The following is a 15,934-nucleotide window of genomic DNA, read 5'->3' on the forward strand; positions in this document are numbered from 1 at the left end:
CAAACTTTGGCAAATAACTGGTTATTTCAGGGAAGCAGATACCTGTGCAACCCTCATCTTCTTTTTATTTGAGAATAGTGTTTGCTTGATTGAATCCCAGTAAAAATAGAGTCATTGTTAAGGAAAGGAGTAAGTTTTTAATATTCAGAGTTACACGTTTCTGGCAGTTTTGGGTTATACACATAGTATTCTGTTCTTACTTTCAACTGGAGTAGAGATGTAGCTTTGCATCTCCAGCTATGTGATTTGAGTAGTATTTGTATGTATCTATAGAGGCTAAAACAAAATAAATAATAAATTCTTAGGTATAAAGTTGAAAGATCAAAAAGAAGATACATGTGAAATTTCATTTGTTCTCAAGAACTGAGTGATCATGTGCCCTTTTCAAGATCTGAAGTACCAGTTTAATGCCTGAGTTTCTAGTATTTCAGTGACCTCAAATACGAAATCTGGGTTAAGTTTAATATGGTATAGTCAAAACACTAGGAAATTGTGAGGCATTTAGTAATAGTAAATTAGGACATGGTAGCTATATTGAAAAAATAGTTCCAAAGGTAATGAAATTGTATACATATTTTCTATATAGTGAAAACGTTTCTTTTTATGGTAGCATAATTTTCTGCTTTTTTCTGTGTTTTTAATGAAAGCTTTTATTTACAGAAGAGGAAGAAGACACCGAGGATGCTGGACTGGATGACTGGGAAGCTATGGTCAGTGATGAGGAGAGAGAGAAAGGTGAATAGCTCATTAGCACACGCTGATAAATCCAGTGGTATTACAGGTGTTGAGATGTAAAGGAACAGCCGGTCTGCTGATGATAAGCCACCTGAGCATTCCTGTGCAGAGGGGCTGGTCCTGCTCGCTCCATTGCCCTGGTTCCTAAATCCTCGTGTAGAGTCTTATTTTATGAGTAAATGGGTTTTCAGCAAGTCATTTGTAAGATAACTGCCTGGGATTTAGAATACATTTTTTCAGAGTGATAATGTTATAAATAGTGTTAGGTTATTAAAGCTAGCCTACAAAAAGCCCCTTTAAACTTAAAATATAATAATACAAAGATAATACAAATAATAGTATAGTTCCTAACCACTACGTATGAATAAAAATTGCCTTTCTTTGTCATTACTTTCTGTCTTTTATTACTAAAATCCACTTTCTTTGGGTTTAATTTGCTGCCTTTTTCCCTAACTCCTTGAGGTGGATGTTTGTCTCTGGTTTTTCAGCCTTTCTCCCCCCAATACATATTTTTAAAACTGTAAATTTTTCATTAATCGCATGGCTTTAGCCCAATTGCACAAGTTCTGGTATGTTGATATTTTAAAATTTCCATTTTGATATTTACTAACTTATACCTATGATTTATTTAGAAGTGTATTAATTTACATGAGTGGGAACTTTCTAATTATCATGTTACTTCATTGTGATCAGAGAACATATGTGGTTCTATCCTTTGCAAGATGTTGAGACTTAATTTACAACCCAGTAAATGGTTGATGTTTATAAAAGTTTCACATGTGATTGGAAAGTGTATGTTCTGCAGTAGTTGGGTGCCTTGTTTGCTGTATTTAGTCACGTTTGCTGATCATTTTGTTCTTCTTTATGTTGTTCTGAGTTTTCGTCTGGTGTACTTCTCTGTTGCTAACAGTGGTGTGTTAAAATCTCTCATCGTGAGTGTAGGCTGGCTGTTTCTCCCTGAGTTCTGTTAATTTTTGTGTCGTATATTTTGGTGCTATATTATTAGGTGAATATGGGCTCTAGCTGGTGAATTGACTTTTTTTTATCATTGATTTATTATTTTGTTTATATTATTATGTTTTATTTTATTTATTCATTCTTAGCAATGCTTTTTGCCTTAAAGTTTACTTTACCTGATAGTAATATAACTACACTGTCTTTGATTTCCATATCTGTTTCTATCTTTATCTCTTTCTGTATCTTAAAGAGGATATAGTTGAGATTTTAAAGTCTAGTTTGTCGGTTTTTGTATTTTACCTGGTGCGCTTAGCCCATTACATTAACATTTGATGTAATTAATGAAATACATTGTTTTTATATTTATCATCTTACTAAGTCCTTCTTACTTGTTCTGTTTTTTTTTTTTTCTTTCTTTTCTAACCATATTTTAGATGGTTGGATTTTGTTTTTTAACATTTTTTCTCTCCTTCCATGAGCTTGGAAGTTGTGTACTCTTCCCCTTACTTTCAGTGGTTAATTTAGAGACTTTTTACATGGATCTTTGAACTATCAATATCCATTGTTACCCTCTCTCCATACAATGCAAACAGCATTGAGTACATGACAACAGTTATCAATTCTCAATTTATGTATCGTTCTCATTTATTTTAATTCTCTATTTTAAACCTCATAATAACTTAATTGTTCTTTTTTACAGTCAGTATTTACGTTTGCCCATATTCTTAGCTTTTTGTTGTGTTTAATTTCTTCCTGCATCTCTGACATTCCATTTGGATCATTTCTTCCTGCTTGAAGAACTGTTAGAATCTTTTTAATATGACATTTGTTAATGAGGCATTCCATTTTTGCTTTTCTAATAATGTCTATATCTTTTTATCTTTATTCTTGAGGTCAGTTTTTCCTGAGTGAGGAATTCTTTGTTGAAATTCTATTTATGTAACACTTTGAAGATATTATTCCCTTGTCTTGGCTTTCATTGTTTCTATTGAGAATTCAGGTATCAGCCTAAGTTTTTCATGTGTCTTTGGTTTTTAGCAGTTTCATTATGATGTGGCCAGGGTTGATTTCTTTTTATTTATTCTGCCTGTAGAGCTTTATGAATGTATGGTTTTATGTTTTTATAGTTTTGCAATGTTATGAGCCATTATTTTCCCTCAGAGATTCTAGTTATGCCTACTATGATAGATAGACCTTACTATATCATTGTATCTTTTCTTCTTTTCTGTATTTTCCACCTTATTGAGTCTCTGTGGTTCATTCTAGATTATTTTTTGTCATTTGTCTTCTGGTTCATTAATTTTCTCTTCAGTTGTTTTTATCTCCTGTATTCAAGTTTTAGAATTTCCATTTAACTATTTTTTATGGTTTTTATTTAGTTTCTGAAATTTTGAATCTTATCTTTTGCTCCCTGGATGTTAGAAACTTTGTCGTTTTTAAATTTTAGTTTTGTAACTTCAGTATGTGGAAGGCATGTTGGTTTCCATGTGCTGGCTTTCCTCATGTGAACTGTTTTTTCACGTAATTTGTTATTTTTATATCTTGTGCTGGATATTAAACTTGTAAAACTATGAAAATAATGTGTGGTCAAGGTGTTTTCTTTCTCCAGAGAATATTTATGTGTACCTCCACCAGGAGTCTGAGGGAACGCAGGAGGGAACTCCAGGAGGGAACGCAGAGAGAGTCCTGGTGGAGGTACATATAAAAATCCAGCAGTATGGAATCACCTTGTTCCAAATTTAGAGTTGAGAGAATCTGGAGGTGTTCTGCAAGAATGGGGAGGTTCTGTTTACTTCCTGTTCATCCTTACCGATCGGGTACTGCTTGCTTCAGGATTTCACCCACAATCAGTGCGTTACCGAATGTTGGTCCACCTTGTCCCCCTGAATCCTTGGGAGGCCTGAACTCCTAATGCCTGGACCCGTAAGCACTGAGGGTCTAGTAGACGCTCTGCCTGGCCTTCAGGTGCCTCCGCCTGCATCAGCAAATGACCCCAAGGGGAAGGAAGTGTTTACCTTGTGTTTACATTGTGTTTACCTCCCTGGTGGCTGCTCGCTCTTGTATCCTGGCTCAGTAAAGCTTTTTTATTACCTCACGCATGGATGGGGGCAGTAAGTTTTCACTGGTCAGTGAAACACTGTAGCAGTTCTTCATGGTAGCATGTAGGGCCTCCCTTACCTAAGTCGGAATGCTGACTGCGTCATCTTGTTTTTCTTGTGTTCTCCAAAGTTTAATGTGCTCTTTGAGTGACGGCGTGTAGGTATGTGTGCAGAGGTATTCTCAGCACGTGCCCTCTCATTATGCACATTCGTTAGACCCTTTGCATTTAGGATGCATGACGTTAGTCTGGAATTCCTGATCCAGTGTGGCTGCCTTAGTGGGTATACTTTCAGTGTTGCTTTCACGGTCTCTCTTAGCTTGATGGAAATCACATTTTTAATTTTCATTTATTTTAAAATGTCCCTGTTTTTCTGAAGGAAACACGGTGCATATAGAAGTAAAAGAAACCCCTGAAGAGGAGGAAGAGGAGGAAGAAGAGGAAGAAGAAGATGAAGAGAGTGAAGAGGAAGAGGAAGAGGAAGGAGAGAGTGAAGGCAGTGAAGGTGAAGAAGAAGATGAAAAGGTGTCAGATGAGAAAGATTTGGGGAAAACATCAGATAAAAAACCCAGTAAAGAAGTGAGCTCAGAATCTGAGTATGACTCTGATGATGATCGAACTAAAGAAGAAAGGGCCTATGACAAAGCGAAGCGGCGGATTGAGGTATTTCCCGTTCCCTTTGCTCCTTTCTCTCTACTCCCCCTCTGTGATCCTTAGAACTGCACTTGGAAAAACGTAGTCTCAGAGTAGCATCTTGTCCTGTCCTATTTCTGTAATGTCGAGACATGATAGGTCTGGCAGCCCCTTACCTATGTCAGCGTGCGGACTGCTGCATCTTATTTTTTCTGTGCTCTTTGAGTGATGGTTTCTAGACACACACAGGCGTTCTGGGCACATGCCTGCTAGTTATAAGCATCAGGTAAGTGTTTGCATTCATTGCATATTTGCATTAGTCACTGGGAGGCATCGAATCACTTAAGTTGTTTGGCTTCTATCTATTAAAGTCCACATACCTAGCAGGCTTACTACATTTTTGCTACTTAATGTAATAGGCCTCAAGAGAAAGTTTCTTTCATTATGTCAGCTTAGCAATAATACACTAAAAACGACTTCGGTTTGTTTGAGGATGCTAAACTATTTTAAAGCTATGAACTATTTTAGCTTTCCTTTATCTTTTCATGTATAATTCTAATTTTCATTTTTTGTTTTCATACCTATATATCAGTGTTTGCCTTTTCCTTCTGTAAAGTCTAGACAAGGATACAGTTTCTGAATTTCTACAGGACTAAGATCTTCTGTTGTACATTGGGGGCTCTCAGACCCGGCCGGCACTGTTGACATTTGGGGGCCAGATCATTCCTAGTTGTGGGGAACTGTCCTCTTCATTGTCGGGCGTTGAGCAGCATCACTACCCTGTGCCCACAAGATGCCAGAGCGTCCCCGTCCCGTCCCCCGACTGGGACTGCCGCTTTCTGCAGCACGTGCTCTGGCAGCTCCCTAGCTCTGTGTCCAGTTGTGTGAGAGCGTTTGTGCTGCGTTTGATGATTTAAAAACAGCAAACAGAATGGGTATACAGCAAGAAGTAAAAGCTCCCCCATTATCTCACTCCCCATACTTGTTCATAGTTCTGTGTATGAGCTGCAAGTTTTTAAAAATGTTTAATTAAAAGTAAGATAATTTTGTAGAGACATTTTTTTTTCACGTAACAATATGCGGTGGACGTCTTAGCTCACCACATTTTTAAGCAGCTTTGTTGAGATATGCTCTGTTTTAACTGTACAGTTCAGTGACATTTTATAAATTTACAGTTGTGCAACTATCAACACAATTTAAATTCAGAATATTTTCATCACCCCAAAAGATTCCTTGTGTCAATTTGCAATCATTCCCCATTAGCACTAGCCCCAGGCAACTGCTAATCTACTTTGTCTCTATAATCTCTGGAAATTTCATAAAAATTCAATAATATGTGGTCTTTTGTGTCTGTCTTATTTCACTTACCCTGTTTATCTGTGTGGTAGCTGTATCAGTACTTTGTTCCTTTTTATTGCCAAATAGTGTTGTGTTGTATAAATATACCATATTTTATTATTATCCATTCACCAATTAAAGGACATTTGAATTTTTTCCACTTTTTGGCTGTTCTGACTAGTACTGTTACAAAATTCTCATATGAATGTTTGCATAGAAATGTGTTTTCATTTCTTTTGGATATATTCCTAGGAGTGAAATTGCTGAATCGTATGGTGGATTTGTGTTTAACTTTTTCAGAAACTGCTGAACTATTTTCTATAGAGGCTGCACAATTCTGAATTCCCACCCGCTGAGGGTCCTGGTCTGTGCATCCTCACTAACACTGTTACTGCCTCTCTCTTCAATTGTAGGCATTCTAATGGGTGTGAAGTGGTACGTCTCGTTGTGGCTTTAAATTAGGCTTCCATTGCCCCTACTGATGGTTGGTAGATTTTCCTGAATGAAATGTTTATCAATTTCTTACGTGCCTTTGGCCAGTTTGTAGAGTCCATCAGTGGTTTTGACTATTTTGTCCAGTTTTACCTTTTCTTTTTGGGGAGAGGATTTGCTGAGCTTCTCATTCCATCATTCAAGAAGTCCTTCCTCAACACCTTTAACAGTTACATATTGTATTCATTTTCTAGGACCCTAATTTAACTTTGTATTAGTCTGCTTGGACTGTCATAACAAAATACCACAGACAGGGTGGCTTAAATGACAGCTATTTATTTTCTGACAGTTTTTGAGGCTAGAAGTCCAAAATTAAAGGGCTAGCAGGGTTGTTTTCTGGTGAGGGCTCTCTTCCTGGCTTGCAGAGAGCTGCCTTCTCACTGCGTCCTCCCATGGCCTTTCCCCTGTGTGTGCTGAGAGAAAGAGAGGGAGAGATTTTTTTTATTTTTCCTCCTCTTATAAGAAGACCAGTTATATCAGATTAGGGTCCTACCCTCATGACCTCATTTGACTTTAATTACCTCCTTTAAGGCTCTCTTTCCAAATACAGTTACATTGGGGGGTTAGGGCTTCAATGTATGAATTTGGGAGAGATGCGTTTCAGTCCATAACAAACTTCATGGTTCCCAAACCCCAGACTTCTGAGCAAGTGTCATCATTGTGGATTGGGGTCTCCACTTCCATGATTCTGTGTAGACAGATAGGTATCGTCAGCCTTAGGTTTAGGAAACACTCATTGAGAAATCCTCCACTAAAGAAGATAAAGTGGGGCTGGCCCGGTGGCTCACGTGGTTGGAGCGCCGTGCTCGTCTTTTCAATTCCCACATGGGCCTGTGAGCTGTGCCCTTTACCCCTAAGATTGTGAACAACAGCTCTCCCTGGAGCTGGGCTGCCGTGAGCAGCCGGAGGTTGGTGTGGGTTGGCGTGAGCTGCCGTGGGCTGGCTGCTGTGTGGCCGGCAGCCAGGGAGAGCTGCTGTGAGCGGATGACTGGCAACCGGCTGCCTCAGCTGGGGGAGCACAAGGCTCATAATCTCAGCAGGGGCCAGGGAGCTGTGTCCTACACAACTAGACTGAGAAACAACGGCTTGAACCGGAATGGGGGGGGAGAGGGGAAGGTGGAAAAGGCGTGAAAAAAAAGATAAAGTGCTTACTAATTTTCACTATTATAAACAACACTGTAGAGAACAAATACTGTTTTATGGGTGCATCTTTGTGTACTTGTCGTGTTGTTGCTTCAGGACAAATACTTAGGAGATAGAATTTCTGAGTTTTAGTCTATACTACATTGCCTTCCAGAAAATTTTGACGCTTTACTAAGTATGGGTGAGAAGGTAATTTTCAACCATATAAAATCCTAAGGTCACGATGTTTGTATTTGAGTTGTACATACTAGTCTTTGTTTTATTAGTCTTTGCTAGTAGTAATAAATACTCGCGTCTTACTTTGACATTCCAGAACGTTTTGCATTCCAGTTTCTACAGAAAGATCCAGTGTCTGGTGGTAGAAATGAAAGTAAAGAGTTCTTAGAAAGAAGGTTTTTAGATGGAAAGTAGTGCTGTAAATGACATTACTTCAGAATTTGGATGAAAGTTTTATCTCATTTGAATGCCAGCTTTGTTGTGCTTGAAAGGTTTTCATATGAAAGAAGAATTGCTGGCATGTGATTTTGTTTGGTTCTCAGAAAGCTGAAGTGTTTGGGTCAATGCTACAGAGAAACATTGTGGCTCAAGGACAAGCTTTCTCCCCCTTAGTGGTAGCTTAGGAAGGTAGGATGGGCCCTTGGATGTCTTAGGCTGAGGCCTGAGTAAACTTGCTCCTAATTGAAAGGCTTTATAGTGTTTGTACACTGGATAAAGTTTTGAAATAAATTGCTTTAAAATGTTTTACAACTGAAGTTCTAATGAAATTGTTTGAATGCAGGAGTATACCCATTTTTATATAACCCCTACATAAGTTAGAGGTTGTACTGTATAGTAAGGATGACAGAAAGATCAATTCCTTTTCTATTCATTATATTCCATTAAATTAGCCATGTGCAGAAGTGTTCAGAAGTTTGAGCCCACACTTTACACCATTCTTATTCATATTATCAGTGCTGTTCTGAAATTTCCTCGAACCAGGTTTCTCCTTGTGCAGAGGTACTGTGATGGGGATTAGACTGTGAAGCTCACATTGTGAAATGTACTCATATGTAGTTGTATCAGCAAAGAACTTAGATGAAGGTTGTGGCATTTTCTTGACAAGGCAAAATAATTTAAAGGAAAATAATGATAGGGTTTGAAATAATGAATTTTGAGAGCTTTTTTTTTCTTCCTAGAAACGGCGACTTGAACATAGTAAAAATGTAAATACGGAAAAGCTAAGAGCGCCCGTTATTTGTGTACTTGGACATGTGGACACAGGGAAGACAAAAATTCTGGATAAAGTAAGAAAATACTGTTTTGCATTGATACAACTTTCAATAAATGGATGATATCTCATAAAAAGCTAATAGAAACCACAGCACGCATAGGCGATTCTGTTTACAATAAATAAGTTACTACTTATTGCTTTGCTTCGTTTTGCATTTTGAAATACAAATCTGAATGTGCTGTCTTATCCCAGCTCCGTCACACGCATGTACAGGATGGTGAAGCAGGTGGTATCACGCAGCAAATTGGGGCCACCAATGTCCCCCTGGAAGCTATTAATGAACAGACTAAGATGATTAAAAATGTAAGTATACTGTGTTTCATGTGTTTTAACCTCTAACAAAAATGAAAATACAAACTATTTGAAACAGAAAAAAAGAACAGAATAATATAACAGACCCATATGCTTACCATTCATAATTTACATTTATGCAATTTTGCCCTATTTGCTTCCAATATTTTTTTAAAGACATAAAACATTAGATGTAGGATCTCTCACATTCCATTTCCTCCCCTCTTGCTCCAAGAGGCAATCGCTATTCTAAAGTTAGAGTATGTCATTCCCTGCTGTATTTTAACATTTTTGCCATAGATCTTCATGTTTCAAAATTGGGTTCCCTCCCCATTCGTTTTTTCTTCTATCAGATTGATTATATTTTTTATCTCTCTTATTTGCTCTGTTTTGGAGATACTCCATTTATTTATGTTAAATTGAACACTTTACAGAAAACATCAGATCAATGCACCGCTTAATGAATCATTATGATTAACGCAAACACCCTTTGTGTCGCACATGTGAGGAGATAAAACGTTGCCAGTCCCCTCAGAAGCCCTCTCTGTTCTAATCAAAATCCTCCTCTTCTACCCAGGAGTAACTTTTAAAGTAATCTCTACCTTTTAATGTGTTAGGGGTTACAAAATGTTGATATTCCAAGCCCATATCCATCTTTATTTATTGGATTACTTCTCTAGAGAAATTGGTCAGATTACTTCTCTAGAGAAACTACCCAATCTACTGTTTTGTTACTCAGTGACAGTATGTCTAAGAAAGGCAAAATAGCTGATCCTTTACCTTTATTTGCCAGCTTTTATAATAGTGTCCACTTTGGTTTGGTTTTATATTACAAACTCCTGTATTCCAACATTTACTGTGGGTTTTTTGTGTTTTTCTTCATATTTACTGTATTTTAATCCATCTCAGTTATATTATGCTGAGATTGTCCCATCTTTGCCAGGTGGTTGGCTTCTGAGTCTTTTTGATATAATTCCGGTGGTTTTATTGGTCTGTGCTTGCTGTCTGGCACAGCAAGATGTTCTAGGCTCATCCTTTACATAACATGCTCCAGACCTGGAATTGGGCCTCGTAAATAATTCCCCAGTTCCATTGTCACGGAGGAGGTGACAGTGGTAAATTAGAACTGAGAAGCAATGCATAAGTGACACATGTAGCATGTATTATCACATGTGACCCTTACTTAGTCTTACTTCTATACACAAAGGGTCAATGACCTTGTCTCTCCCGTTTTGTTTGCTTGTGTTTTATGAAGCTCGTTTTCTGGTAGATTCCTAAGGAATAATGGGAATAATATTCATTGAGTTTTTTGAATATTGGAGAGTTACTTTGTGGCCTTCATCCTGGAAAGTCAGTTGGCTACAATAGAATCCTTGATTCCCATTTTCTTTCCTTCAGTATCTTAAATTACTCCAGTTTCTCACATAAAGTGTGGCCTTTCAGGTTTGATCACAGGCTGATTTTCATCCTCTTAATATGTAATGTGGTCTTTTTTTCATCTTGGTGTTGGTTATTTTGGATCAGTTTTCCAGTTATGTGGTCTTCTATTTTAGTATGTAGTCAAAATCTGTATTTTAGGAATTTTCTTTAATTATAGTTTTTCAGTTGTAATTTCAAATTTATTTTGGTTGCATTTTACCTGGTATTTCTTTGTCATTGGGGAACGTATAACAGCTTATTTCACTAGTTGCCAGAACTTGAAGTTTGGTGTTATATTAGAACTTAAAGAGCATGACTTTTTATTAGGCCTGTATTAAAGTTCTCCGGATAATATTTATCTGACAATTGTGTTTGTATTCTAGACACTGGAGTGGAAATAATTATGGTGCTCAGTGAATGTTGGTTTAGGATCACCAGAATGCAAATTGGAAATGTTTTACATTTGAATCACTTTGACCTAGATGAGGAGATAAGATTTTGAAAGAAATCTTTTGAAGATTGTCAGAAAGTATAGATAAGCAAAGTAAAAATGATTTTGTGAGTTGATGGTCGGTGCTACTCTGGAGCTTAAAAGAGAATGTTCGTATCAGGCCTGTCCTAATGTTTCCATTCATTTATGTACTTTTGTCCAGAAAATCAAGTGTTTGTCATGTGATTTGAATAAAGCAGAATATGAATTTATTCTTTAACATTTTAAGTTGGGGTATTTTTCATAGTTTAGAGTGGTTTTAAAATTGGACCAGAGAAATTTTCCAGATTTTGAGAATGTCTTCTTGCAGGTCAGCTTTTTCTAGATAATCTCTCAGAGAATCACTCTGCGTGACTGCTCTGTCGTTGTTACTGATAACTCTGCTCACATTTAGACTACATCATAGTTTTATGACCTTAACAAAGGGAAGATTTTCTTATCTCTGTTTTTTTTCTGCAAAATTCCTTTTTGTATGAATGAAAATATTAACTTGTGCTTTGCCGGTTGACTCACTGTTTTCAAAACAGTTCATTCATTTAGAAAAGGAAGTGGTGAGAGTTTCAAGTTCTCAAGGCAGAATAATTGTTTTGTAAAGAAGCTGTCATTGTTCTGGCTTCCTTCAGCTCTCCACTTTCCCCCACTTTTCTAGTTTGATAGAGAGAGCGTGCGGATTCCGGGGATGCTGATTATTGACACTCCCGGGCATGAATCTTTCAGGTAAGAGCAAAGTGAGTCTTGTCCCCAAGCAGCCTGCTTGAAACCAGTGGGAAGGTGTGGCTGGGCTTTAATCTTTGGGTAGTATTTTATCTGCGGTAACTGCCAGCCCTCCCCTGTGCCTTACTGATTAGTAGTAGTTTGTTTGGACACGGTTTTTTTTTTTTTTTTTTTTTTTTTTAAGAGAGAAAAGTCTTTTCTCCTTTGAGAGAGCAAATCCTAATACATTCGTGAACTATCTCCAGTTAAGTCCATTACAGGTGGAATTTTATCTAGTTGCCTCTTGGCCATATTCCTTAGTGCAAAAGCTTGGTCAGTACAACTGGCAGAAATACTGCAGTAACTTCTGGAACTGACTCATTCCACGTGACGTCACTTCACTGTCAGATAAGCATTTGGCAAGTGAAGGGCTAATGACACTTGAATTTAATGCATGTACTTCATTTTGTTCTTTTTGTTTAGGTTTTACAAAGAAATTAAAATTTTAAGTTTAAGTAAAATTATTAATTTCAAGATTTCTATTTATTCATCCTTTTCAACAGTAATCTGAGAAACAGAGGAAGCTCTCTTTGTGATATTGCCATTTTAGTTGTTGATATTATGCATGGTTTGGAGCCCCAGACAATTGAATCTATCAACCTTCTGAAATCGAAAAAATGTCCCTTCATTGTTGCACTCAATAAGGTAAGTTCTCCTTCTGAAAACTTAAAGTGTGAAAACATGCTTCTTAATTTTTTGTGATTAAATAAAAGTAGTATAACTTTCAAGTAAGAATGCATTTGTGCTAAGTTCAGTGTATTTTGACAGATTTATAAACACACACATACCCACCACCATTCAGAATATAGACCACCGCCATATTCCCAGAGTGTTCCCTCAGGTTCTTTTGCAGTCAGTCTGCCCACTTCTCCAACCCCAAACAAACTGATCTTCTTCCTGTCACTATAGACTAATCCCGTCTGTTTTATAATTGTATGTTAAAGGAATTATACAGTATGTAATGTTTTTACGGTTCATGTTATTATAGAATTCTCCATGTTGTTGCGTGTGTCATAGGTTGTTCCTTTTTGCTGAGTAATATTTCATCATCTGAGTAATAACACGCTTTATTTACCTGTTAGACATTTGGATTGACTCCAACTTTAGGTTACTTATTAATGAAGCAGCTGTAAACATTTGTACACAAGCCCTTGTGTAGCCATTTGTTTTTGTTTACTTTGAATAATACTTAGGAATAGAATTGCTGGGTCATATGGTATATGTATGTTCAAGTTAATGAGAAATGAGAAAGTGAGTAAATTTTCCAAGGAGATTGTGCCATGTTACATTTTAACCAGCAGTGTGTGAGAGTTCGTTTCTGCACGTTCTTCCCAACGCTTGCCCTGCCTGTAGCCATTCTATTAAGAGTGCAGTGCTAAATTGTTGTGGTTTAATTTGCATTTACATGATGACTAAATGGCATCAGACACCTTTTTTGTACTAATTTGCCACCTCTTCTTTGTGAAGTATCAAAATTCTTTGCTTGTTTTTTAATTAGATTGTTGTTTTAGTGTTGAATTTTGAGTTCCTTAGATATTGATATAAGTCCTTTGTCAGTTATGTATATTGTAGGTGTGTATTTTTGTAGTCAAGGACTTGACTTTTCATTTTCTTGATGTGTTTTGAAGAGCACAGATTTCTAATTTTGGTGAAATCTGATTTATGAGAAATTCTTGTGTTCTTATAAGTAATCTTTTTCTACCCCCAAGTTTGTGAAAATTTTCTTCAGTGTTCCTAGATATCTTAACTTTTAGATTTGTGATGTTTTTAGCTAATTCTGGTGCATGGTATAAGGCAAGATTCAGAGTTTACTTTTTTCCATATGAACATCCAATTCGAAACCCTCTGTTGAAAAAATTGTATTTCCCCATTGAATTGCTCTTGAATCTTGGTTGAAAATTCATTGGCTGTGTGTATATCCATCGGCCTACATGTCCATCCTAATGCAGCCACTGCCCGCCTCCATTACTGTCGTTTCATACGTTAGGTCTTCAAAGCAGGTGGGGGTAAATTCTTCATCTCTTTGTTTCTCAAAATTGTTCTGGTTACTTTAGAGTCTGAATTTCCATGTAAAGTTTAGAATCAGCTTCTTAGTTTCTGCAAAAACCTTTCCGGGATTTTGATTGGGATTATATTTAATGTGTAGATAAATTCTGGGAGAGTTGACATTTTAACAAATTAGAGTCTTCTGATCGATGAACACAGTTATCGCTTCATGTTCAGGTCTTGTTTACTTGCTCTTGGCAATATTTTATAATTTTATTGTCCATGTGTTGGCCATATTTTTCTAAATTTATCCATAGTTTATTATAGTGTCATACAGAGTAGTTTCACTGCTCTAAAAATCCTCTGTGTGCCTCCTGTTCACCCCGACCCCGCCTCCCATCCCCTGACAACCACTGATCTTACTGTTTCCCTAGTTTTTACCTTTTCCAGACTGTTGTATAATTGGAATTACACAGTATGTAGCCTTTTCCGATTGGCTTCTGTCACTTAGTAATATGCATTTAAGGTTCCTCCATGTCTTTTTGTGGCTTGCTAGCTCATTTCTTTTTAGCGCTGAATAACATGCCATTGTCTGGATGCCCCACAGTTTATCCATCCATCCATTGAAGGATATCTTGGTTCTTTGAAGTTTTGGCAACTATGGGTAAAGCTGCTGTGAACGTCCGGGTGCAGGTTTTTGTGTGAATATGTTTTCACCTCCTCTGGGTAAATACCCAGGAGTGTGATGGCAGGACCCTATGGTTAGAGTGTTTAGTTTTGTGAAGAAACTAAGAAACTGTCTCCCAACGTGGCTGCACCATTTTGCATTCCCGCCAGCAATGGATGCGAGTCCCTGTGTCACCACATCCTCACCAGCATTTGGTGGTGTCCGTGTTCTGGGTCTTGGCCGTTGTGCTAAGTGTGTAGTGGCAGCTCATTGTTTTAACTTGTGCTTTCCTGGTAGGCAACGAGATGTGGAACATCATTTTATGCTCTCATTTGCCATCTGTGTATCTGTGCTGAGTTGCCTGTTAAGCTCTTTGGCCTATTTTTAAATTGGCTTCTTATTGTTGAGTTTTAAGAGTTCTTTCTATATTTTGGATACTATTCTTCATCATAGATCTTTTTCATGTATTTTCTCCCAGTGTGTGGCTTCTCATCTCTCTTGACTCAGAAGTTTCTAATTTAATGAAGTTGGAACTTATCAGTTCTTTCTTTCATGGAACTTGACTTTGGTGTGACCTCCAAATAGTCATCACCGTAGCCAAGGTCATCTGTTTTTTTCTGTATTACAGAGTGTTAGCATTTTTGTTTTACATTTAGGTCTGTGGTCCATTCTGAGTTAATTTTGTGAAGGTGTAAGGTCTGTGTCTAGATTCAGATTTTTGCATGTGGATGTCCACTGGTCTGGCACCATTTGTTGCTTATTATTAATTTTTTTTAAATGTTAAATCAACCTTGCATTACTGGAATAAACCTTGGTCATGATAACTGTATTTGGTAATGATATATTTTTCATATATTGCTAGATTTGATTTTCTAATTTTTTGATGGTTTTTGTGTTCATGAGTGATTTTGATATATAGTTTTCTTGTAATGCCTCTTGACTGGTTTTGATATCAGAGTAATGATGGACTCAAGATGATTTGAGAAGTATTTCTTCCTCTATTTTCTGAAAAAGTTGAATAGAAATATTATTTCTCCTTTAAGTGTTTGATAGAATTCACCATTAAAGTCACATCAGCTTATCGTAAGTAGATGTAGGTTATTTAGGTTTTTAAAATTTTTTTTGTTATTAGAGAAATTTGTGTCTTTCGAAGATCCAGCTTTTAGTTTTGATACTCTCTGTTGTCTGTCTATTATTGTCATTGATTTCCAGTGTTGATTATATCATTTCCTTCTTTTTACTTTGTTTTCATTTCCTCTTCTTTTTCCAGTTTAAGGTGAAAGCTTAGATTGTTGATTTCAGATTTTTTTTTCTAACATAAGCATTTAAAGGTATGCCTAGCACTGTTAAAAGTGCCGCTTAGAGATGTTGTGTTTTTGTTATTTAGATCAAAATATTTCTAGATATTTTCATTTAATACAGAATTGTAGGGTTACAATATGTTTTTTTTCCGTCATTATCATGGCTTTCTTGCTTTTATCTCTAGTCATTCTTTGGTCTGCTGTATGTATCTTTTTCTGGCTGCTTTTAAGACCTTTTTAATGGTTTTGTCCATGAGATTATATAATAGTTTGTTTAATCCTATTTTGTTTTTCTCAGATTTATGAATTTATAATCGATCTAAAAAATTCTCAGTCATTCTGCCTCATCCGGGGGGTGGGG

The 15,934-nt window shown here is 36.8% G+C and overlaps 1 protein-coding gene across 1 annotated transcript in view; it reads left to right on the plus strand.

The window, feature by feature from the left end:
• EIF5B (eukaryotic translation initiation factor 5B) overlaps window positions 1–15,934 on the plus strand; it is a 62,966-nt gene that overhangs the window by 37,412 nt on the left and 9,620 nt on the right. Inside the window, exons 9-14 of the mRNA XM_019753827.2 lie at window positions 661–735; window positions 4,170–4,453; window positions 8,572–8,679; window positions 8,859–8,969; window positions 11,516–11,583; window positions 12,123–12,264. Coding sequence (XP_019609386.2) covers window positions 661–735; window positions 4,170–4,453; window positions 8,572–8,679; window positions 8,859–8,969; window positions 11,516–11,583; window positions 12,123–12,264 — 788 coding nt within the window. The remainder of the gene's footprint in view (window positions 1–660; window positions 736–4,169; window positions 4,454–8,571; window positions 8,680–8,858; window positions 8,970–11,515; window positions 11,584–12,122; window positions 12,265–15,934) is intronic.

The sequence above is a fragment of the Rhinolophus sinicus genome, linkage group LG05, assembly GCF_036562045.2.
Source record: "Rhinolophus sinicus isolate RSC01 linkage group LG05, ASM3656204v1, whole genome shotgun sequence".
In the NCBI taxonomy this organism is placed as follows: Eukaryota; Metazoa; Chordata; class Mammalia; order Chiroptera; family Rhinolophidae; genus Rhinolophus; species Rhinolophus sinicus.